General features: G+C 58.8%; 1 protein-coding gene across 2 annotated transcripts in view; it reads left to right on the top strand.

Annotated features, from left to right (window-relative positions):
* GALNT9 (polypeptide N-acetylgalactosaminyltransferase 9) overlaps positions 1 to 25154 on the top strand; it is a 123339-nt gene that overhangs the window by 27314 nt on the left and 70871 nt on the right. For both annotated transcript variants that reach the window (XM_009004927.5, XM_035258265.3), the window contains exon 2: positions 12021 to 12201. In XM_009004927.5, the coding sequence (XP_009003175.3) occupies positions 12021 to 12201 (181 nt within the window). The remainder of the gene's footprint in view (positions 1 to 12020; positions 12202 to 25154) is intronic.

Raw genomic sequence — 25154 nt, 5'->3', positions numbered from 1 at the left:
GGGAGTGAGTTGGTTATCGTGGGAGTGAGTTGGTCATCTCGGGCGTGAGTTGGTCATTGTGGGAGTGAGTTGGTCATCTCGGGAGTGAGTTGGTCATCGTGGGAGTGAGTTGGTCATTGTGGGAGTGAGTTGGTCATCTCGGGAGTGAGTTGGTCATCGTGGGAGTGAGTTGGTCATCTCGGGCATGAGTTGGTCATTGTGGGAGTGAGTTGGTCATCTTGGGCGTGAGTTGGTCATCTCGGGAGTGAGTTGGTTGTCTCAGGAGTGAATTGGTTATTGTGGGAGTGAGTTGGTCATCTTGGCCGTGAGTTGGTCATCTCAGGAGTGAGTTGGTTATTGTGGGAGTGAGTTGGTCATCTTGGGCGTGAGTTGGTCATCTCGGGAGTGAGTTGGTTATCTCAGGAGTGAGTTGGTTATTGTGGGAGTGAGTTGGTCATCTTGGGTGTGAGTTGGTCATCTCGGGAGTGAGTTGGTTATTGTGGGAGTGAGTTGGTCATCTTGGGCGTGAGTTGGTCATCTCGGGAGTGAGTTGGTTGTCTCGGGAGTGAGTTGGTTATTGTGGGAGTGAGTTGGTCATCTTGGGCGTGAGTTGGTCATCTCGGGAGTGAGTTGGTTGTCTCAGGAGTGAGTTGGTTATTGTGGGAGTGAGTTGGTCATCTTGGGCGTGAGTTGGTCATCTCGGGAGTGAGTTGGTTATTGTGGGAGTGAGTTGGTCATCTTGGGCGTGAGTTGGTCATCTCGGGAGTGAGTTGGTTATTGTGGGAGTGAGTTGGTCATCTTGGGCGTGAGTTGGTCATCTCGGGAGTGAGTTGGTTATTGTGGGAGTGAGTTGGTCATCTTGGGCGTGAGTTGGTCATCTCGGGAGTGAGTTGGTTATCTCAGGAGTGAGTTGGTTATTGTGGGAGTGAGTTGGTCATCTTGGGCGTGAGTTGGTCATCTCGGGAGTGAGTTGGTCGTCTCAGGAGTGAGTTGGTTATTGTGGGAGTGAGTTGGTCATCTTGGGCGTGAGTTGGTCATCTCGGGAGTGAGTTGGTTATTGTGGGAGTGAGTTGGTCATCTTGGGCGTGAGTTGGTCATCTCGGGAGTGAGTTGGTCATCTCGGGAGTGAGTTGGTCATCTCGGGAGTGAGTTGGTTATCTCAGGAGTGAGTTGGTTATTGTGGGAGTGAGTTGGTCATCACAGAAGTGGGCTTCCGGTGGAAGGAAGAGTTCCACACTCCCCCCCAGCCCCTAATGCATGCATGTTCTTGCCATCCACACGGGATGACACAGCACAGAGGCCCAGGTCAGATCCATCCTCTTCCTCTTGGACTTGTCAGCCTCCAGAGGTGTGAGAAACAAATGTCGTTTCTTTGTGAATAGGAATCATGCTGAAAGCTGCCATGGCCTGTCTGTGGCCTCCGAGAACAGCAGGATGTTGACCTTGGTTTGTTTTTCACGAATGTTGGGGGACAGACCTTTCACAGGCTGAGCTGATGGATGCAAATTTCCCGTTGTTCTCAAAATCGCGTCTTACTGGAGGATGAGATGACAGGCTTGCAGTGTTGATTCTGCCTGGTGGAGGAACCTGGGATTTCAAAGAAGAAAACTGGGGATTGAGATCCTGTGGCCCAGGAAGACACCAGCCAGGAGATCTGGGGAAGAGTCCGAAGTTGGGCCCCTGGGGATGGGGTGGCGCCGGGCGTCTCCTGCTCCTGAATCCCAGACAGACCTGTGTCCGCTGGTCCGAGTGGTCTGGATGGTCGTTTCCTGGGGCTGCCGTGACAAATTGCCACAGGCTAAATGGTTAGAACGACAGAACCGGGAGCTCTCCCTCTTCTGAGGCCGGCGGTCCAGTACTGTGGTACCGGCTGGGCCTCACTCCCTCCGGAGGGTCAGGAGAGGATCCTTCCTGCCTCTTCCAGCTCCTGGTGACCTGGCATCCCTGGCTGATGGCCGCTTCCTTCCTGTCCCTACCTCCATCCTCATGCGAGTCTCTGTCTCCTCTTTTTAGAAAGACACCGTCATGTCTGGCTCAGCCCCACCCACCTGACGCCAGTACCACCTTCTTCAGCCTTGACCTAGAAAACGCCCTGTTCCCAGATAAGCCCCTAGCCCAGGTCCCCAGCCTAAGGCTTGGCCTGTTTTTCCGGAGGACGCAATTCAACCCACAACAGTTTGCACAGCCCTGGCTCCCCACCCACCCCGGCCTGGCCCTGGATCTGGACCTCCCCTTCCCCACCCCTACCCGCCCGGCCGTGACCTTCCCTTCCCCGCCCCCACCCACCCGGCCCTGGACCTCCCTCCCCTTCAGCTACCTGTCTGAAGGCCCTGCTGGCTTCCCAGGCTGGCGGCCCCATCTCCAATCCCCTGGCTATGGCAGTGCCGGCCACTTCCCGTGACCCGCAGTGCAGCTACAGGGGGGATCGGCGGCTCCAGTCCCAGGGATTTACAGAGCTTTGGTCCTGAGCCTGCGGCTGCAGACCAGGCGTCTCCACACCTTGATCAGCTTCTTTCCACATTTGTCCTGGTTTCCTGGTGGGATCCAGCCACCTGCCTCTTCGGAAGGAATTCTTTGTGAAAGAGGTTATGAGGCGACACCAGAGGTAAGAGACAGGGAAGATGAGAGCTCCGGAAATCCTGCCGCGAGGCGCCCACAGCGGCCTCCTCACAGGCAAAATCCAATCCGTGGGACTGTCACTTTCTGAGCCATTCACAGATCCCTTCCACTCCAGAGAACGTGGCAGGGAACGCCAGGCAGCTCTGACTATACCTGCCCTCCCAGAGGCTGCCCCACCCTCTAGCTGGACGTCCGGACCCCAGCCCCTGCCTGCTTCAGCCCCACCCTCCCAGCTGGAAGTTCTGGCCCCAGCCTCTTCCTTGACCTTGGCACTGCATGGACGCTGCCCTGAGCAGGACGCCTGAAGCCTCTGAGACCCGGCTGCAAGCCCAGAGCCTGAGCAGGTCCCCAGCCTGGCAGCCTCGGCGTCACCCAGAGCTCCTCGGAGCTCCTGAGTCTCCTGTCGGACGTGTACCTGTGGATCAGACACTCCTGGAGGGCCTGCTGGGCTGTTTTAGCAAGGACGCCCGGGAATGCAGCCGGGTTTGAGAAACTGTTCACCAGAGGAGCCTTCACTGTCAGGGACCTCGTGTGGCCTCAGGAACACAGGCCGGGCCGAGGGGAGGCGGCTCCCGTCTGCTGACTGGTCAGAGTCATTCGTTCATTCAACCCACCTGCTCCAGGCACCACTTTGAGGGGAGGTCAACGGCGAAGACCTGGTGCCCCAGAATGGGGTCCCCCAGCCCTACCAACACATCCACAGTGATCACCAGAATATCACAGTACCGTCAGCCCACGTCGTTCACAGATTCTGTGTCTGCAAATTTCCCTACTCCCTAATATTCATCTGTAATCCACAAATCGACATTCCTGTCTTTCTTGGTCATTCACAGATGGGCACAGAGGGGCAAGATTGTTGGTCAAACAGGGCCAGGCTCCACTTCTCCATCTGGCTCCGACTGTACACAGGGTCCCCCGCCTTCTTCATCCAGCTCCGACTGTACATGGGGTTCCCCACCTTCTCCTTCCAGTTCTGACTGTACACGGGGGTCCCCCGCCTTCTCCTTCCAGCTCTGACTGTACATGAGGGTCCCCCGCCTTCTCCTTCCAGCTCTGACTGTACACGAGGGTCCCCCGCCTTCTTCATCCAGCTCCGACTGTACATGGGGTTCCCCACCTTCTCCTTCCAGCTCTGACTGTACATGAGGGTCCCCCGCCTTCTCCTTCCAGCTCTGACTGTACACGGGGTCCCCCGCCTTCCCCTGGCCCCTACTGTACACGGGGTCCCCCGCCTTCCCCTGGCCCCTACTGTACATGGGGTCCCCCGCCTTCTCCTGGCCCCTACTGTACATGGGGTCCCCCGCCTTCCCCTGGCCCCTACTGTACATGGGGTCCCCCGCCTTCTCCTGGCCCCTACTGTACACGGGGTCCCCCGCCTTCCCCTGGCCCCTACTGTACACGGGGTCCCCCGCCTTCTCCTGGCCCCTACTGTACACGGGGTCCCCCGCCTTCCCCTGGCCCCTACTGTACATGGGGTCCCCCGCCTTCCCCTGGCCCCTACTGTACATGGGGTCCCCCGCCTTCCCCTGGCCCCTACTGTACATGGGGTCCCTGCTGCTGCTTACATGGCACATTGTCTACGTTGTGTGCTTTGGCAGTTCACTGTTTAGAACACCCCAAGCACAAGCAGAGGTGCCATTAGTGCCCTGGACACAAGTGGCCCAGATGCGCCTCACAGGAAACGCATGTGTGGGAGGAGCTTCACTCGGCGTGGGTCACGGTGATGTTGGCCCTAAGATCAGAATCGTCAATAGATATTAAATAAGGCATCTTTATGCAGAAACACATGGAAAACCAAGTTACCTACTGAGGGGAAAACATGGCCAGAGGCTCCCCAGAGCCAGCCCGAGCTCCCCCTGGAGCAAGCATCCAGCATCCACCATTCGGCCTCCACAAGGCCTCTGGAACCAAAACCACTGCAAATAACAAGAACTGACAGTATTTCCCAAGAACCATCAAGTGTGGGCAGCCCGGAGGCTCCTCCCCTGCAGCCCCCCAGCTGTCTGAGCACCCCCGTTAGTCCCCCGCATCCTCACAAGATGCCAGCATTGAAGGTTGAGGCCTGGCTGGCTCAGCCCCGCTGTGGGGTGAGGGCTCAATGCCCCCAATTATGGCAGCCCTGGCCCTGCCACTCCCACCCCAGTGAACAGAGCTGAAACCCCAAGTACCCCTCCAAGTGCGGAATTCCTAGGGACTCTCCCTCTGCCTGGGCCCTCCAGGACTCTCCTCCTGGTGTGAAAACCTCTCTTTCCAGCATCTTCCATGAACGCACTGCACAAGTGAGGCGGTGTCCTCCGCAGAGCACCCACAAGTGTTCCGTGAATTCCTCCCAGCGACAGTGGTCTGGGCTTCCCGTCTCACCGATTCCATTCCCTCCCCACCCTCTTCCCCTCCCCTTTCTCTGAAATCGCACCCCCACCCGCTCAGAGCAAGCAGTCCCTCCTTCGCTGTCCCCCGCTGCTGGATGCTGGCACTCTGGTCCAGGAGGCGGTGGAGCCCAGTGTCTGACTTCATTGGGGCCTTGAGACTTTCCTTCAAATACAAGGCTCCTCCCGTGTTCTGTGCAGCATTGTAGGGTGAATGCCAAGGCCCCGGGGTCAGCCTAGCCAGGACCAGGATGGCACTGCCCAGGCTCTGCTCCATTCGTGTGGAGACCAGGACCTCACAGAGCAGGGCCCGTGTGGGAGTCAGACTCTGGTCTCACCTAGCACAGCCATCGAGGCCTTTGCTGGGCAAGTTGGTGGCTCAGGGTCTCTGTCTCTTTGTTGTGGGGGTTGGGAGGGAGGCCCTACCTCTCCCGTGGGATGCGGGGAGGCAGTGTCCTGGAATCCACTTGGATCTGTTCACCCACCTCAGTGGCTCACAGCTACATGCCATGAACACACTGTGAACACGTGAGGCACCAGGGTAGACGGTGGGAAGGCGGGACAAAACTCCCGTCTCTTGCTCGTTGCGGGGAAGCAGAGCGTGGCCGAGGCGCGATTTTAGATGGTGATGAGTTCTGAGCTCTGGGAGGAAAGGGAAGCAGGGACTGAGATGCAGTCACCTGGAGGGGCTTCAGGTCAGAGCCTGGGAGCCCTCCAAGGGAGCAACGCAGAGCCAAGGCCTGAGAGAGGGGAGATTCAGGGAGGGGGTGCAGCAGGAGCCGAGGCCCCGGACTGGAAGCAGGAGCGTAGCTGGCATACCTCGGGCGACGGGGGCACCCATGAGGGCTGCAGAGGCTAGAGGGACGTGGCTGAGCCAGAACCACAAGAGCAGTGGGATTCGGGCCCATGGCTCCCAATAGGGGAGCAGCTCTGCAATCCTCTACACGCTCACACTGGCTGCTGAGTGGACGACTGCAGATGTGGGGACGGGGAAGCCGGGAGGGGACAGGGAAGCAGGGAGGAAGGGAATGTGTGCGTCTGGTCTCTGGGGGCGCCAGCATGGGTGTGGACATGGGTGCTGTGGAGGTGGATGCTGTGGACATGGGCACTGTGGATATGGATGCCGTGGACATGGGTGGTGTGGCTATTTCTGCGTCTGCTTCCTCCTCCTGCACCACCAATGTGGCTGGGCAGAGGATAGCACAGAGAACAGCCTGTGGGGTGGAGATGGCACCAGAGCATGAAGCACAGCACCCCAGGACACTGCGCGATGGGACAGCCTCGCTTACACCCACAGTGCCTCGCGGCGGGGGGCGCCTCTCACTGAGAGTCTATGGCTTGGTCGGGCCTCTCTGCAGGGTAAGGCCTGTCCTGGGCCCAGGCTGGCCCACAGTGAATGTGGTGTGCATGCGGTGTGGGCAGACGGGGCAGGCGCCTGGCTCTGCAGGGGCCAGGCGGGGAACCAGGACATCATCCCTTGGGCCCTCTTTCCACAGGCAGCTCACAGACCAAGTCCCAAGTCAGAGAGGTGGGAAACCAGCACCCCTGACGAAGCCGCTGCAGAGGGGAGTGAAGAACCATGGCCAGGAACCTGAGCGTCCCCTGGGCAGCCTCTCTCTGCAGCTACAGGACCGTGACAGTACCGACTCCGCTGGCTGAGGACGAAGATCGGGTCGAGGCAGCAAAGGCTCCTTCACCCCCACTGCACGCTCAGTGCTGGGCTTGGCCCCCGTGCTCCACATCTACCATCTGCACAGTCCTTAGATGGGAACTCAACGGTGACCTGCCTGTGACCAAGGAGGACCCTCAGGCCAGGAGAGGTCGGGCAGCTCAGCGTGCATGGCCCGTGGGCATCTGTGTCTGGACCAGGGCCTGCTCGGTTCTCTTAAGCACAGATGCAGGCAATGGGAAGCGTGGAGCCCCAGGGTGGGGGGAGGACAAGAACGGCAGCCTCTTGTTCCAGAAACAGCCAGTCAGAGGCATGGCAACCCTCGCTGCCTCCTCCTCAGGGAAGCTGTGAGTGGCAGTGTGGCCGGGGTGTCCTCCAACCCCCACGCAAGTGACTGGGGGCCACAGCAAGGAGCCGGCAAGCCAGTGAAGGCCCAGCTCCTCCACTCCTTCTGGCCAATGAACAGATTCAGGCAAAGCTGGGGGGCGTCTGCCAAGTCCCCTTAGCCATGTAACGTGACACTCACCAGTTCCACGGATTAGGATGTGGACAGCTTTGGGGCTGCTGCCAACCACATAAAATAAAACCAATTTGCCATTTGTGCAAGGCAGGGATGACTGGAGAACAAGAAGCATCCTTCCTTTGGGATTAAAAATATGATGACAAAACCAATTCACTGGACAGGCTAATTAGCAACATGGCACAACAAAAGATCAAGCTGATGATATGAAAAACAAGAGAACGAAAATGGAGAATGAAGCATCAGGAGGCCGGAGATAAACCAGGAAGGGAAACGTTCATTTAACAGAAGAGAAAATGGGGATGGCAGTTGCGAATACAGTCACATAATGAATAGAATAAACTTCCTAGAGCTGTGAACATCAGCACAAGTGTGGATTGCTAAGCGTGAGTGTGATTCATTTCAAGATATGCCCTGACCAAATCTAGGATGCCAATGACAAAAAAAAAAAAAGATCAGTTTGCAGAGAGAAGCAGAAATAAAATGCCAATCTGCAGAAGAAGGAGGGTCCCGCTGACTTCAGAATGCTCACTGGCCACAGTGGGAGCTGCATGAGGGGGAGAAAGCCGTCGAACCTGGAATTCTATACCCAGCACAGTTATCAATCAAGCATCAAGGGCAATGAAAGGCACTTTCAGACACTGTAGGGCTCAGAAGTTTACTTTCCACGCAACCTTTCTTCAGTTTTCTTTAGGAATATATTTCAGTGGGATGAAGAGGAAGTTCAGGACCTGAGCAGATGTGGGATCCACAGGACGATGGAGCCCACCCAGGCTTAGAGAGACAAGGGCCCAGGGGTGGCCACTGGGCAAACGACTGAGGCAAAGGAACCCGGGAGTGAGAAGGCCGTAAGGTGAGGGTACTGAGGGTCAGCCCTGCAGTCAGGAACATCTCCAGGATGTGCTTCCCAGTCTCATCGTCCGGAGGCCTGAGCTCACACGGCAGCAGAGCCCAGCCATCAGAGCAGCTGCTCCATGCCACGTTGCCTGGGTTCAAACATGGTTCTGGTGCTGACAAGCCCTGTGACCTTAAGCATGTGGCCTGGCCTCTCTGAGCCTCAGTTTCCTCATCTGCAAAATGGAGTGAAAGACAGAACCTCTGTCCCTGGGGTGTTGTGGGGAATGACAGGTTAATACGTGTAAAGGGCACATGCTTGGGAGATATTATTATTATCTTTGTGTCTGCTCTGAAAAGGCATATGAAAAGTCAGGATCCAAACCTAAACAAGTTAAAATAAGTCTGGGAAATTAATAGCGTGTCAGGAAAGTCAATTATATTGTCTTGGCCTTTGAAAGTTCTTTAAGTAGCACAGGCCTAGTGGGTGATAGAATTATATTTTGGTCCTAGTGATCCAGGCCGTGCTGGCGCCATGGTGAATAATAGCTATGTAATCCCAACGTCATGTCAATTCACTTTTTTTTTCTTTTTTTTTGAGATGGAGCTTCCTGCTCTCTGTCGCCCAGGCTGGAGCTCAGTGGTGCAATCCCTGCTCACTGCAACCTCTGCCTCCTGGGTCCAAGTGATTCTCCTGCCTCAGCCTCCCGAGTAGCTGTGATTACAGGTGTGGGCGACCACACGCGGCTAATTTTTATATTTTTAGCAGAGATGACATTTCGCCATGTTGGTCAGGCTGGTCTCCAACTCCCGACCTCAAGTGATCTGCCCACCTCAGCCTCCCAAAGTGCTGGGATGACAGTTGTGAGCCCCTCACCCAGCCACTTCTCATTCTAGAACTACCCTGAAGTCAGCGATAGAGCCGAGCGTAGGTGTCGCATTCGCCTTTGAGGACGTAAAAGCAGTGGCACAGCTGAGCAGCTGGCCCGTGGCAGGGCAGGGCACCGATTTCTCCTCTGAGGAGGTAAGGAATTAAGAGATGCTGCCTAGAGTTGAAGCTTTCAGAAATAGAGGCTTAAGTTTTCCTTTTGAAGCCACCAAGGTAAACACAGAATCACTAAAAATAATAGCTAAGAAAAATTGAGGGAAGGAGGAGGGGGCAGGCGAAGAAGGTGAAAATGGGCTCAACTTCTCATTTTTCATGCCGAGAAGTCAGGGGCGTCATCGCAGGCTGACGAGGCAGGACCTGGATCACAAGCTTACCACGCTCGTGTGCGGTAGACACCGTGAAAAGAACTCAAATCAGAAAGATGAAGCTCCTCTGGAGTGTGGAGCTTGCAGAGAGGCAGTGCAGATGTTAACTCTCCGTTTTATGATTTTTCTGGATTGTCTGAATTTTTCAATGTGTGCATGTTTTACAAGTGAAAAAGTAAAGTCCTAATGCCAGGCATCAGGCACCAAAACCATGCTCGGCCACCCGACCCACACCCAGACACCTGATCCTCCTGCCCAGACACCCAACCCATGCCCAGACACCGACCCACACCCAACCCACGCCCAGACACCAGATCCACACCCAGACACCTGATCCTCCTGCCCAGACACCCAACCCATGCCCAGACACCGACCCACACCCAACCCACGCCCAGACACCAGATCCACACCCAGACACCCGACCCCCGCCCAGACACCAGATCCACACCCAGACACCTGATCCTCCTGCCCAGACACCCAACCCATGCCCAGATACCCGACCCACACCCAACCCACGCCCAGACACCAGATCCACACCCAGACACCCGACCCCCGCCCAGACACCAGATCCACACCCAGACACCCGATCCATTCTCCGACACCCACCCACGCCCAGACACCCGACCTGTGCTCAGACAGCTAACCCACCCTCAGCCACCCGAACCGCACCTGAACCACATTCAGACACCTGAACTGCACTTGGCCACCTGACCTGCCCTCAGCCACCTGACCTGCCCTCAGACACCCAAGGCGTGAGCCCTGCAAATGCTGGGATGTCTCCCTCTCGAGTTAGAGGCTGCTGCGCCCGCCTCTGGGAGACATCCACTCCAGTCTTTCCAGAGTGAACAAAGCAAGTGCAATATCGATACTTAAAAATGCAGGATTACATATTTATCTCAAAGTATTAAAATAAGAAGTGGAAGTGATTTGTGTCATTTAATTTTTCAATTCTACATCCAATCTGTATCCTTCAGTCCTACATAAACACAAACGCTTTGTTTACCCGTTTAAAATGGAATATTCCATTTTAAAGTGCAGAGGTTCCAGGAGGCTTGAGCCTTGACTGTGCGGAGTGGAGAAGCCACTCACTGCCCATGTAGGGGGCGGGGATCACGGGCTGGGATCTTCCCAGGGCATCGCTCCCTGCCTGCCCTCCCTGGAGCAGGAATCTGCAGAGATCCTGCTGGTGCCCCAGGAGAAGGGCCTCTCCCACGCGGGCAGTGAGGGATGTCAGCAGCGGATACTTCCCGAGTCTGCGTTTCCACTGGCCTTCCTCCGAGGGCCAGGGAACTCTGTGCAAACTGACAAAAGGCAGCCCAGCCATAGGGCCCCGAGCAGCCTCTTTCTGGCTTAAAACTGCTGCCCTGGCACCTGCCCCCACATCCAAGCTACCCCAGAGACTCCCAGCTCAGAGAGCACCAAGGGAGCTGTCTTTGCGGGGAGACACCCCTCTCGCCCCTGTCCCTCTGGGAACAGCATCCCCAGGCCACATCCACTTGCCAGGCACAGCTGATCACCTAGAAGTTTCCCTGGCCCGCCCCTCCCCGGGCACCCACTCCCCACACCCTGACCAAGCTGTGGAGCTTCCCAAGCAGCCCAGACGTTCCACCTGCTCCTTTCCAGCTGACACCGCCCCACCTTGGGGGTCCCTGTCCCGCCCCATGGCCATGGGGTGGGCTGTGATTCCATCTGTTCTTGACCCTCACGATGGTGGCCAGGGGAGCAAGGTCTCCCGCGATGATTCTTCCGCTCTGTATCACGTGTGTGAGCCGCATCTCAGCCGCTGCCTATGTGGACGGCCAGTTCTTCTTACCCCAGAGGGCACCACATGTGTGGATGTGTGTTATGCTCATGTTACGCAGGTGGACGGCGCCAAGGGCTGGTGGGGTGGTGGCGGTGGCACGGTGTTTAAAACACCTGATCTTCTTGTTGCAATTTCTGAGTGGACGTTGTGACATTCGTGGGCGTGGCTGTCAGAGCGGCTTTGGGTTTATAGAGACTTGGTGCAGTTCCTGCCTCCGCCGCCCCCACCGCAGGCGCAGTGCCCAGGCATGAACGTGTGTGCGTGTGCTGTCGCCATTGAAGGGCCGATCCTGCCGGATGCAGGCTGCTCACTGAGGTCTGTGGCCCTGGGGGGCTCACTCGGTGTCACATCTGCTGTGGGTTTGGACAGCTGCATAAGAACAGGTATTGGCTGGTGCAGTGGCTCACACCTGTAACTGTAATCCCAGCACTTTGGGAGGCCGAGATGGGTGGATCCCTTGAGGTCAGGAGTTCAAGACCAGCCTGGTCGTCATGGTGAAATCCTGTCTCCACAAAAAAATACAAAAATTTGCCGGTTGTGGTGGTGCACCCAGCTACTCAGGAAGCTGAGGTGGGAGGATCGCTTGAGCATGGGAGGTTGAGGCTGCAGTGAGCTGAGATCGTGCCACTGCACTGCAGCCTGGATGACAGAGCGAGACCCTGAATCAACAATTACATAATAATAACGAATATTCACCATGGCAGCGTCACACGGAGTGCACTGCCCTTGACCGCTGTGCGATGCCCGCTCTCCATCCCTCCGCCAGGCACCGCCCTCTCATTGTGCACAGGTCTCAGTCCCACAGTCTCAGTCTCACGCTCTGTGGAATCCCTTGAAGCTGGAGCCTGCCATCTGCAGGGAGTTTGCTGGGCTCGCCCTGGGGATGTGGCCGTCAGGGAGGGCAGGAGGGACGTCTCCTGGGTGCAGCTGCTGTGTGTCCTGGGCCTGCCTGACTTCCCTCTTTGTTTCCCCCAGGCCTCGCCAAGCCCATCGGCCTGGTGGAGGGGCCAGGGGGCCTGGGCCAGGGCGGCTTGGCGGCCACCCTGCGTGACGACGGCCAGGAGGTGGAAGGCAACTATGAGGAGTACGGGTACAACGCCCAGCTCAGCGACCGTATCTCCCTGGACCGGAGCATCCCCGACTACCGGCCCAGAAAGTGAGTGCCCCCCACGCCGGCCGGGACCCCCCCAGCGAGCTGTGGGCTCCTGGGAGAAACCCACAAAGGCCTGCTGTCGGGAAGCAGGGCGCGCGGGAGCCCTGGGCCTGTCACGCCCTCCTACCTCCCAACCTTCCCTCTCTCTCTCCTCCTCTGTCTCTCTCTGTCTCTCCCTCTTTCCTTCTCTCAGTCTCTCTAGATCTGTCTTTCTCTCTGTGTCTCTCCCACTTCCTGCACTCTTGGCTGTGGGCGACCGTCTCAGGGCCCTGGCCCCAGGCTTGGGACCCCCTGCCGTGGCTGCCTCTGTGGATCACGGAAGCCGGGCTGAGCACCGTGGCTCACAAAGCTCAGGCCCCCCGGTGTCAGGCCCTGCCAGCCCTGGTCCTGCCACTGTGGCCTCAGTCACTGCCTAGCTGGGTATCCACCGTGTCAAGTGAAGGCCTTTCTTTCCTGTTTCCATCCACAGCCTGCACACCTCCCATCCCGTCACCCCAGGCCTGGCTTTGCCTCAGCACCACTCGGGTCAGAGCTGGTCTGTGACCCTCACACCTGTCCTGATGGAGCAGCCAGGACAAACTCTGCCTCAGTGGCGGATAAAGTTCACCCCAAGCTCGGCCTCTGGGGCTGGAAGCGACTGGCAGGCTGGGCCGGCCCCTACCCCAACCCCTCCCGCACCTCCCTCCCAAAGCCCAGCCCACAACAGGATACTGCCCCAGGTCCCCTGGCGGCCTCAACCCGCAGAAGCTGGGTGCTTGCGCTGCGCAGTGGGGTGGAGTTGTCACTGTGGGGTGGCGGTGGTCGGCCTCGGCCACACTTGCCTACTCCTGGAGCTGCCCGAGGGAGGAAGGGTGGGTGGGCAGCAGTGCCCTCCGCGGCTCCTGGTGCGTTCAGCCTGTCCTGTCTGCCAGCAGGCCCTGACACCCGATGCTCATTTGAGATGGGGATGGGGAGACTGGCAGGGAAGAGGAGGGAGCGGGAGGCGAGTCTGAGCTGCATTCCTCATGCCTCGGGCACTGGTCCCCGGGGCATTCACTCACCTGCTCTGGGGTTCCCTGCCTGTGGACAGAGGGAGGTGGGACAGCCAGGTAGACCTTCGGGGTCCAGGGGTGCAGGGAGTGCCCCAGGCGGCCTGGAGGAGGGTGAAGGGGCCCAGAGCTCCCTGCTCTAGCCAGGTGGGCCACTTCACGCCTTTCCCACAGATACGCGCTGGGAACTGATTCTCAGTGTGATGATGATCCCTCAGACAGCACGGCGCCTCACATGGGGCGTGCCCAGCTCCCCAGGTTCCAATTCCTGCTGGAGGTGTCTCCACGCGTCCTTTAGACAAACAGGGCAGAGGCCTGGGCACCGAGGCTTCCGCACCTCCACCACCTCCAGAGTGTGGCAACCTTGTTTCATTTTCATTCCACTTATTTTCATGGTTTCCATATTTAACACGCGGTACTGCCAGCTTTCCATTTGCAGCAAGGAAACAAAGATTCCTTTTCAAATAAAAAATGCATTTAGTTTTCAAACAGGCCAATTTAAAGGAACACGCTCCATAAATAAGAACACAGTGATGTTTTCGGGTGGTACCAGCTACAGGCATGGGGCTGGAGTGACTTTGGTTTGGAAAGCGGCTCATGCGCTCGTGTGTGTTAGCCCGGCCTGTGCACTGAGGGTGCATAGTGTGTGTGTGCGCATGTGCTGGTGTGGATGTGCGTGTGTACATGTGTGCGTGCATGTACCTGTGTGTGCATGCACATGTGTGCGTGTGTGCATGTGCGTGGGTGTGTGTGTGGGGTGGGTGTGGATGTGCGTGTGTACATGTGTGCGTGTGTGTACGTGTGTGTGCATGCACATGTGTGCGTGTGTGCATGTGCGTGGGTGTGCGCGTGCATGTGCTGGTGTGGGTGTGCGTGTGTACATGTGTGCGTGCGTGTACATGTGTGTGCATGGGCATGTGTGCGTGTGTGCATGTGCGTGGGTGTGTGTGCGCATGTGCTGGTGTGGATGTGCATGTGTACATGTGTGCGTGTACGTGTGTGCATGTACATGTGTGCGTGTATGTGTGTGTGCATGCACATGTGTGCGTGTGTGTGCATCTGCGTGGGCGTGTGTGCGCATGTGCTGGTGTGGATGTGCGTGTGTACATGTGTGTGTGTGTCCATGTGTGTGCATGGACATGTGTGTGTGCATGTTTGTGGGTGTGTGTGCGTGTGTGGGTGGGTGTGGATTGTGTGTACAGTGTGCATGTACGTGTGTGCACATGCACATGTGTGCATGTGTGTGCATGTTCGTGGGTGTGTGTGCGTGTGTGCGTGCATGTACGTGGGTGTGTGTGCGTGTGGGTGGGTGTGGATGTGCGTGTGTACCTGTGTGAGTGTGTGTACGTGTGTGCATGCACGTGTGTACGTGTGCATGTTCGTGGGTGTGTGTGCGTGTGTGGCTGGGTGTGGATGTGCGTGTGTGCGTGCATGTACGTGGGTGTGTGCGTGTGTGGCTGGGTGTGGATGTGCGTGTGTGCGTGCATGTACGTGGGTGTGTGTGGGGGGGTGGGTGTGGATGTGCGTGTGTGCATGTGGGTGGGCGTGGATGTGCGTGTGTGCGTGCATGTACGTGGGTGTGTGTGCGTGTGTGGGGGGTGGGTATGGATGTGCGTGTGTGCGTGCATGTACGTGGGTGTGTGTGCGTGTGTGGGTGGGCGTGGATGTGCGTGTGTGCGTGCATGTACGTGGGTGTGCGTGTGTGGGTGGGCGTGGATGTGCGTGTATGCGTGCATGTACGTGGGTGTGTGTGCGTGCGTGGGTGGGTGTGGATGTGCGTGTGTGCGTGCATGTACGTGGGTGTGTGTGGGGGTGGGTGTGGATGTGCGTGTGTGCGTGCATGTACGTGGGTGGGCGCGTGTGTGGGTGGGCGTGGATGTGCGTGTGTGCGTGCATGTACGTGGGTGTGTGTGCGTGTGTGGGTGGGTGTGGATGTGCGTGTGTGCGTGCATGTACGTGGGTGTGTGTGCGTGTGTGGGTGGGTGTGGATGTGCGTGTGTGCGTGCATGTACGTGGGTGTGTGGGGGGGGTGGGTGTGGATGTGCGTGTGTGCATGCATGTACGTGGGTGTGTGTGTGGGGGTGGGTGTGGATGTGCGTGTGTGCGTGCATGTACGTGTGTGTGTGGGGGTGGGTGTGGATGTGCGTGTGTGCGTGCATGTACGTGGGTGTGTGTGCGTGTGTGGGTGGGTGTGGATGTGCGTGTGTGCGTGCATGTACGTGGGTGTGTGTGGGGGTGGGTGTGGATGTGCGTGTGTGCGTGCATGTACGTGTGTGTGTGGGTGGGTGTGGATGTGCGTGTGTGCGTGCATGTACGTGGGTGTGTGTGGGGGGGTGGGTGTGGATGTGCGTGTGTGCGTGCATGTACGTGTGTGTGTGTGGGTGGGTGTGGATGTGCGTGTGTGCGTGCATGTACGTGGGTGTGTGTGCGTGTGTATGTGCATGTGTGCGTGCATGTACGTGTGTGTGTGGGTGGGTGTGGATGTGCGTGTGTGCGTGCATATACGTGGGTGTGTGTGTGGGTGGGTGTGGATGTGCGTGTGTGCGTGCATGTACGTGGGTGTGTGCGTGTGTGGCTAGGTGTGGATGTGCGTGTGTGCGTGCATGTACGTGGGTGTGTGTGTGGGGGGGTGGGTGTGGATGTGCGTGTGTGCGTGCGTGTACGTGTGTGTGTGCGTGTGTGCGTGCATGTACGTGTGTGTGTGCGTGTGTGCGTGCATGTACGTGGGTGTGGGGGGGGTGGGTGTGGATGTGCGTGTGTGCGTGCGTGTACGTGTGTGTGTGCGTGCATGTACGTGTGTGTGTGCGTGTGTGCGTGCATGTACGTGGGTGTGTGTGGGGGGGTGGGTGTGGATGTGCGTGTGTGCGTGCATGTACGTGTGTGGGGGGGCTAACGCTCCTGTGTATCCTGAATTTGGGGGTGAAATTAGTGTGCCATGAGGGCTCCCTCACTGCTGGAGTGACTGCCGTCCTTGGCCGTGAGCCTCCAGGCAGCTTTTGTGCAACAGGAACACCCCTGAGACCACCTTGACGTTCCACAACTCTCTAGAAGGACAGACAGAGCCCAGCCAGGCTGCTTTTCCCTGCTGAGGTTTCTCACAGCAGAGGACACAGGTTAAGGTCAGCAGGGGGAAGAGACACCCCGGCAGGGCGCAGGAGAGGCCGGGCATGAGCTCCCAGGCGTCCCCTCCCAGGGCGTCCCGTGGACTTGATCCTCCAGCACCGATGCGTGACAATGTGTGCGTCCAAGGTCCTCACTGAGTTGGTCTTGTGGACATGGCCGACCTCCGTCTCCACCCTCCAGAGGTCAAGCTGAGACCTCCAGGCCGCAACCCCACTGTGAATCCTGGTGCAGCACAGACCACGGGGGGCCGAGGCTGGGTGAGCAGGGCTATCTTCTCAGCAGCAGGTTCCAGGGCCTGGGGCAGGCAGGGGTCGGCTGCAGATGCTCAGGGTGTGAAGGGGCTGCCTGCCAAGTTAACCCTTTCCTGCTCCCACGCAAGAGTGGAAATGCCAGAGCCCATCTAGCAGATGAGGGGTCCCCAAGTGCCCTGCCCCTGTCCCCACCTCTCCTGCCCCCATCATTCCTCCCCTGTGACTTGAGGGGCTTCCGGCCATAAGGAAGGAGCGGATCTGGCCTGCCTGTTTTATCTCCTGGCTCTTGCTGTGAGGGAGGGAGGCTGCCTCCAGCACTGGATTTCGAATCCCTGCAGGCCCTCGGTCCCCCATGGAACCCTCTGGAGGATCCCAGCACAGCTGTGCATGACCTCAGTCGGTCCAGTCGGCAGGCGGGGGCCCCGTGCGTCCAGTCATGGGGGCTGGGTCATCTCTGAGTTGGGACTGAACCCGAGCTGCAGCTGAAGCCCCGAGTGACCCTTGTGTCCCCCAAGGTTTGTTTTCCAGAGCCCTGGGACACTGGACCCTGGGTGCTGAGTGCAGGGTGGGTGAGGGTCTCTCAGGGCCCAGCCTTGCCCCATGTCAAGGGATGGCTTTTCTAGCATAGATGTGGGCCTGCATGCCTTAGGTGTGACTCATCATTTGCCCCCTGAGGTCCTGTCCAGGTGGAAGTCCCCGCCCCCCACGCTGATCCATTTCAGCCCAGCTTCAGATGCCCTAGCCCAGGTCTAGGCCAGTCAGAGCGTGACGGTCACCCCAGGCACAGAGGATGGCTCAGGGCTGGTCAGGTGGTTTCAGCCGGTCCAGTCAGTTTGAATTATAGAATTACCAGGGGGCCATAGAGAAAAAAACAACCAGGCTTTTCCCACAAGGTGAAACGGCAAGGCTGGGAGATGAGGGAGCTGCAGCCACCTCATCCAGAGGGGAGAGCTCGGAGTGCACAGGGCCCCCGTGAAACCCAAGAAGGGGCTGGTGACTGAACACCTGGATCCAACTGTTCCTGAAGCAAATATGCCTGGCTTTGCAATAAATCAGCACACACTTGCACACACACACATGCGTGCACACATACCTATTTAATTTTTTGTGTGAGCACCTCTGAATTGGGTTTTCTGTTCTTAGAACCACAGGGGTCACAATGGATTCCCCTGCTGTGGGGTGTGAAACCCCAGGCCTGGCCTTGCTGTAGTGGGAGCCAATTCCTCTGCTGTGGGGTATGAACCCCCAGGCCTGGCCTTGCTGTAGTGGGAGCCGATTCCTCTGCCGTGGGGTGTGAACCCCCAGACCTGGCCTTGCTGTAGTGGGAGCCGAGTCCTCTGCTGTGGGGTGTATACCCCCAGGCCTGGCCTTGCTGTAGTGGGAGCCGATTCCTCTGCCGTGGGGTGTGAACCCCCAGGCCTGGCCTTGCTGTAGTGAGAGCCGATTCCTCTGCCGTGGGGTGTATAACCCCAGGCCTGGCCTTGCTGTAGTGGGAGCCGATTCCTCTGCCGTGGGGTGTGAACCCCCAGGCCTGGCCTTGCTGTAGTGGGAGCCGATTCCTCTGCCATGGGGTGTGAACCCCCAGGCCTGGGCTTGCTGTAGTGGGAGCCGATTCCTCTGCCGTGGGGTGTGAACCCCCAGGCCTGGCCTTGCTGTAGTGGGAGCCGATTCCTCTGCTGTGGGGTGTGAACCCCCAGGCCTGGCCTTGCTGTAGTGGGAGCCGATTCCTCTGCTATGGGGTGTGAACCCCCAGCGCTGGCCTTGCTGTAGTGGGAGCTGATTCCCCTGCTGCAGGGGGCAGGATCCCCAGGCCTGGCCTTGCTGCAGTGGGAGCCGATTCCTCTGCTGTGGGGTGTGAACCCCCAGGCCTGGCCTTGCCGTAGTGGGAGCTGATTCCCCTCCTGTGGGATGTGGACCCCCAGGCCTGGCCTTGCTGCATAGGGGGTTCCTGCTCTCCTTTTGGGCACCTAGAGCCCTGCTGCCTCCCTGCAGGTGTAGGTGGCCCCCCTGTAGGCAGAAGTGGCCAGTCCCAGCTGTGTTTCTTATGTCGCGGAAGAGGACATCGGGGTGAATGTTGAAAGAGCTAGCATTTGCTCTGTCCTCACTGATAGAAACCCAGTTTACAGATACTCTGGTTTGAAGGCACACAGCTCTCTGCCTCCTGAGTCACAGAGTGTGAATTTTATAGAAATGTTTACACATTTATTTATATCCCATTTCTCTCCCCAAAAAATTGAGGAGGTTTGGACACCAGTGACACACACACCCGGTGCTGCACCTGCCTCTGTGCATGACAGCAGCTCTCTCGGCTCTGGGCACAGCCGGCTTCCCCCCACACCCCCGCATCTGCGGAATGGACCACAGGGCATTATTCACGTGCAACAGCCCTCTCGAGGAGCAAACCATTTAGAGTGCAGATCCCGGTGGACGCTGGGTCTTATCCATTTCCCAGGGATCCGTTTCCTGAAGGGAACTTGGGTGGAGTGATCCGAACCCGGCGCAGCTCTGTGGCTGGGAAGCGTCTCTGCGGTGCCCGGCCTTCCCCTGGCTCCCTGAAGAACCGCTGGCTACAGGCCACACATTGCTCACTTAATCCCTGCAGCGAGGCTTAGCGGCACAGCCTGTTAGTGCCCCATTTTACACATGGGGAAACTGAGGCAGGAAAGGTTCCATCTCTTGACTGACATCCCACGGAGAGTAGGTGGCAGGGCGGGGAGTGGAGTCTGCAGATTTGACAGAAGAGTGCAAACCCCAGTCGTTCCAAGGGACCAGGTGGGGTGCAGGCTGAAAGCAGGGGCTGGGAGGGGCTGGAGCTACCCTCAGGGGTCTCTTCCCCAGGGTCTCGTCTCCCTGTGGGGCAGGCTCAGGAGTCTGGGGACTCCGCTTCTTCCCGCAGCTGCCACGTGCCTGCCGGCCTCCTCCTGACTCTGGGCGGCGGGCACGACCCGCTTCTCACAGACCCTCCGGTTCCAGCCCTGTGGGAGGACGTGGCACCCCCTTCCCCTAGCTGCTTCTGGAAGTTTCCACGCAGGCCACGTCCGGACGGCTTGCTTCATAGACACAGATGGGGCACCGTGATCCGCCACGGGGTGCAGCGTGGGGCCGGGTGGGGCAGAGCCTGGACTGGGGGAGGAGAGAGCCCAGGGAGGCACCAGCCTGCCGGTCCTCAGGCGCCACGTGTGGCAGCTGCAGCCAACCGTCCCCGCCGATGGCTTCCGACTCTCCCAGGGACAGTGCAAGCAAAATCTCAGGCATGACTTTCATTGGTCCACGGCAGGTCACGTGCTTGTCTGGGAGCCAATCACAGCCAGCAGCCCGAGGAACAGCGTCCTCTGATTGGTCCAGCGTTGCTAGCATTCCGTGGGAAATAAGTCTGCACCGCGGCGGGCTGGGAGCAGAGGAGCGGGGGCGCAGCCCCAGCGGAGTCCAGGGTTACCGGGGAACGCGGAGCCCCGTCGGCCCCTGCTGTCCGCACGCGGCCGTCTCTAGCCCTTTGTGCTGTGGGGTCTGAGGAGCCCCGGGAGGCTGAGTCCTATTCAGATGGGCTGGGCTGGGTGGTGGGGCAGAGGCCACCCGGGGGTCCCCAGCATCCACACCAGGGGACAGTGACATTTTCTGTGGTGCGTCAGGGCAGAGTTGGGGCCTTCGGAAGTGGCGTTGGGCACCGAGCTTGCAGGTCCCTGAGCTCCCTGGTCCTCAACTCAGGACCAACAGCTCCAGGCTCCCCAGGCAGCAGGAGGGGTCCCTGCCTGCCCAGCCGGGGCAGCGTGTGCGGTGGGAACGCCCCTTGGTGTTGGAGGCAGTCAGGTCTTTTGTCCCTGGAAAGAAGCGCAGACAGAGGAGGTGGCTCAAGCGAGCACTCCCGGCTCCCCTAAACCAGCGGCAGCGAGAGACTCATGGGGCGGCGGGCCTAGCCCCGGGGAGGGCATCGCAGCCTCCCTCCCTCTGGGCTTTCTCCCCACCCTGAGTCACTGGCCCGAAGGTGCCGGGGACGGGAAGTCGGGTCTGGAATGGTTTTCTCTGGCGGGGTCAGCACCGGCTCCGGGATGACTCAGGCCCTGGCTCAGACCCTCCTGGGCGAGCTGTGGGTGTGGAGAGGACACCACCAGGTTAGGGGCCTCCTGTTCCAGCCTACTGTGCTGTTTTTAAGTCTTCAAATAACTTGTATGTTTGATGCCTAATTATTTGATTTTTGGTACGTTTTTAGACTCAGAAGTCTGGATTATTCACACCTTGAGCCACACCCAGAGAGCGTGACGCTGTGCGCACACTGAGGCAGGAAGCTGGACTGAACACTCTCTTGCTGGAGCCTCTCCCTGAGAAAGTCCTGCATCACTTTAATCCCCTCTCAGCCCCCGGGGGCCTTGGGAAGCCTGGCAGCCTGGCCCGTGCCCACTGTCCCTGGGGCTTCCCCAGATCCCACAGGGGCTGGAGGGTGGGCCTAGAATGGGGAGGAGGAGTTTAGAAAAATCAGACTGGGTGTGGGAGCGAGGGGAAGGAGGGCAGGGGAGGAGGGAGGGCCACAGCAGCTCGCCATGGTCAGAGCGCCACGGACCGTGTGGCCTAACAGCACGCCGCATTTCTCTCTGTTCTTGTGGCCGGAAGTCCAGGATCAGGGTGCCGGTGGGGCGGGGCCTGGCACATCTCTGCTAGGCCATCAGCAGCTGTTCCCTCGTGTCCTCACAGGGTGAAATGAGTGAGGGAGCTCGGGATTCCCGTGTATGTGGCACAAATCCCGTTCATGAGGCTCCACCCCATGACCTCATCACCCCCAAAGGCCCCAGCTCCTGATAGCATCACTGGTCAGAGGGTCACAGCTTCTACATATGACCTTGGGAGGAACACAGGTGTGCAGACGGGAGAGCCAGGGCCTCTGAGGACCGCCTTGCCTAGGGAGTGCAGGAACCCTGGGGATCCCCGTGCAGCTTCACATCCGGCCCCCCGACTGCACAACCAGGCCTTGAATCCAGCAGAACCGGAAGCCCCTCCTTGGGCCCGGTGGCTGTGGGAACGCAAGAGCACCTGCCTTTCCCCAACCTGAGCTGGATTTCTGTGACTGCCACTGCTGGATGCTGACTGAAAGGCGGGGCCCGAGCATCAGAAGCAAGAGGGCCCGAGCATCAGAAGCAAGAGGCCTGGAGCTGTGCTGGGTGCAGGGGCTACCCAGGCTCTCGAGGGGAAGAGTCTCCCAAGCTGGAGTCCCAGCTGCGGCTCAGGCCCAGGCTGCTGTCACACCAGCTCAGCGACTTCCTTGTGGCCAGCGTCCCAGGACTCAGTCCTCACACATTGTCTGAAAAGGGCCAGATGCTGACGTGGGAGGCGTCCAGGCCCCACGGTTTCCACGGCAACTCCTCAACCCTGTGGCTGTGGCAGGAGAGCGCCCTGCTCAGTCCCTGCATGAGCAGGCATGGCTGGAGCCAGGACCCTACTTCCAGGGAAACAGATGGTGGGCGGGACTCCGCCCCTGGGCCTCTGCGTGCTGGTCCCACGGAGTGCATTTTTCCAGAATCTCACTTTTTCACGTGGCCTGGTTGGCAGATAGTATTTTCCAAGGATGGATGTAAACATGTCCCAGAACCTTGTCCTCCCCTTGAAACCAGCGGGATTCTGCAGCCATGAAGATAGGACATTCAGTGCGACACTACGTGACTTCAGGGCGGCTGCGGGAAGGTGAGTTGCTTCTGGCCCAGTGCTGGCAGCAGAGCAGGGGCCTCAGGGGAGCCCCTGCAGTCCTGGAGCCTCCAGGCTGTGAAGTGGCCCACGTGCTTCACACGGAGAGTGGATGTGGATGGGCCCTGGAGTGGCATGAAGATAGGTGTCCGGCCAGTCCCAGCGCTCCAGCCCCAGCAACCATGGCAGAAAGTCACATGACAGCTGCCGCACGAAGCCACACGCTGGAAGCCGGCTGCACAACGAGGACGGGGACGTGAGTGGGCAGTGGCTTAGCTGGGACATGGCAAGGTGGTGACATGCAGGTATGTGACATTAGCGGCGTCTGTGGGAGACTTCCATCCTCCGCAAGCCGTCGTGGAAGCTGCCTCTTGTCCCATGTGGGTGGAAGCGCCTGGCCACTGCAGGACGATTGATTAGATAAGTAAATGGAAGTACGCGCAGTCCGCCCCGTTCAAAGCTTTCTGACTTGGATTCCCGAAATGCTTTCACCCCTTGGAGGCCACAACCTCCGTCAGAAACTGCATTGCTGAGTGGGTTGGTTTGACGGGTCTGGTCATTGAAAATACACACAGAATGTAGGAGTGTGTGTGTGTGTGTGTGTGTGTGTGCCTGTGTGTTTCTATCAGCGTGTGTGTGCATGCCTGTCCACATGTGTCTGTGTGTTCGTATGTGCGCATGCCTGTGTGTGTCTGCATGCCTGTGTGTCTGCCTGCATGTGTGTGCATGCCTGCCCACATGTGTCCGCATGTCCGTGTGTGTGTATGCCTGTGAGTGTGCATGTCTGCATGCCTGTGTGTGCATGTGCGTGTGCATGTGTTCCTGAGTGTGCATGTCCATGTGTGTGCCTGAGCGTGCACATGTGTGCATGTGTGTGCCTGAGTGTGCATGTGTCCATATGTGTGCCTGTGTCTGTGTGGATATGTGGACATGTGTGTGCATGCCTGTGAGTGTGCATGTGTCCACATGTGTTCTCTGCCGTGTTCAGGGGTCTGTGTCTGATGTGTGGGTGTTGGGAGCAGGTCTTTGAGGCCCGAGAGCATTGGCATGTGTGTGTGCATGCGCATGTGTGTGTTGAGAGTCACATGTGCTCGTTCCTCTGCAGTTATGAATTGGCGTGTGTGTATGCATGTGTGTGTGAGGATCACGCGTGTGCTCATTCCTCTGCAGTTATGCATTGGCATGTGTGTGTGCATGCATGTGCACCTGTGTGTCCCTAAGGGTCTCGTGTGCTTGTTCCTCTGCAGTTATGCATTGGTGTGTGTGCATGTGTGTGAGGGTCACACGTGTGCTTGTTCCTCTGCAGTTATGGCTGAGGACAGCGTGGTGCTGTGTGAGCGCGTGCAGCCAGTCCTGGCTGTGTGTCTCTGTGGAGGTGGGTTTGGGTTGTAGGGACAGGGCCTATGGCTGTAAGTCTGTGAGGGTCTGCGAGGGTCTGTGTGGAAGCACCTGTTTGTGATCGGTGCGTGCCCTGGACCTGGTGAACAGGAAGTGTGGGTGATCCGAGTGCCTTGGCTGGGCCCCGGGGTCTGTTTGAGGTTCATCTCTCTCCAGTGTGTGCTGGATCTGTGGGTGAGATGCTGTGTGCACATGCACGTGCCCAGGTGTGTGTGTGCGTGTGTGCCCGTGTATTCATGTGTACAGTGTCCCGTGTGTGTTTCAGGGAGGTCAGCTCTGGCCTCAGCTGTCTCTGCCCCTTCAGCCCCACCCTTCATTCCTCCATCCGCCTCGGGAGGCACCACAATTCTCCCAGCACTGAGGAGGACACCGTGTGTTCTTGGGGAAGATGGAATAGGCCAGACTTGGGAACGTGCTTGGCTAGTTGCTGAGGTTAGTAGGGCTTTAGCCACGCTGAACACGCATGGACGCACAGGGCAGGTGCAGGGGGAGCAGCTCCTCCCTGGGCAGCGCTTCCAGGGGAGGTATGAGGGGCAGGGACACCCGGGCACTGGGGGGGGGAATGTGAGGGGGACCCAGTCACCGGGGGGGATGTGAGGGACACCTGGTCACTGGAGGGGGAATATGAGGGGCACCTGGTCACTGGGGGAGATGTGAGGGGCACCCAGTCACTGGGAAGGGATGTGAGGGGGAACCTGGTCACCGGGGGGGATGTGAGGGACACCTGGTCACTGGGGGGGGAATATGAGGGGCACCTGGTCACTGGGGGAGATGTGAGGGGGACCCGGTCACTGGGGGGGAGACGTGAGGGGAACCCGGTCACTGGAGGCAGATGTGAGGGACACCCAGTCACTGGGGGAGAGATGTGAGGGCACCTGATCGCTGGGGAGAGACGTGAGGGGCACGTGGTCGCTGGGGAGAGACGTGAGGGGCACCTGGTCGCTGGGGAGAGATGTGAGGGGCACCTGGTCACTGGGGAGAGATGTGAGGGGCACCTGGTCGTTGGGGAGAGATGTGAGGGCACCTGATCGCTGGGGAGAGATGTGAGGGGCACCCGGTCACTGGGGCTGCACAGCAGGGGCTGGAATCCCTGAGGCTTTATCAGGCACACGACCGACTCCCCGCTGGGAGCTCTGGGTGGGCTGGCGTGGCCTGGGCCCCTCCCAGCATGGTGGCCTCTGGAGAGGGGCCTTATGTGGTGCCTCGGGGCTCTAGGAACCAATGTCCCAGCAGGTAGCGGGCCTCACTGTGCTTCCAGACTTGGCGCAGGGGCACGTGGCCCCACTTCCACTGCAGTCTGCAGATGGAAAGTGCCCGAAGCCCATGGGGACCTGGGCCAGGGTCATGGGGAAGACGGCAGGTGGCGCGAGGCTGCAGCATCCACACTGGCTGTTGGGTGATTGTGTCTGGGGGAGAGGAGTGGGAGCCCCCTAAAGAGAGGGATGTCCTGTGTGGATGAGAAAACCCTCAGATCCTCAGTTGAGAA

Source organism: Callithrix jacchus, chromosome 9 (genome assembly GCF_049354715.1).
Source record: "Callithrix jacchus isolate 240 chromosome 9, calJac240_pri, whole genome shotgun sequence".
Lineage (NCBI taxonomy): Eukaryota > Metazoa > Chordata > Mammalia > Primates > Cebidae > Callithrix > Callithrix jacchus.
The sequence above is the reverse complement of the archived record's forward strand: the minus strand, read 5'-3'. Positions and strand labels throughout refer to the sequence as shown.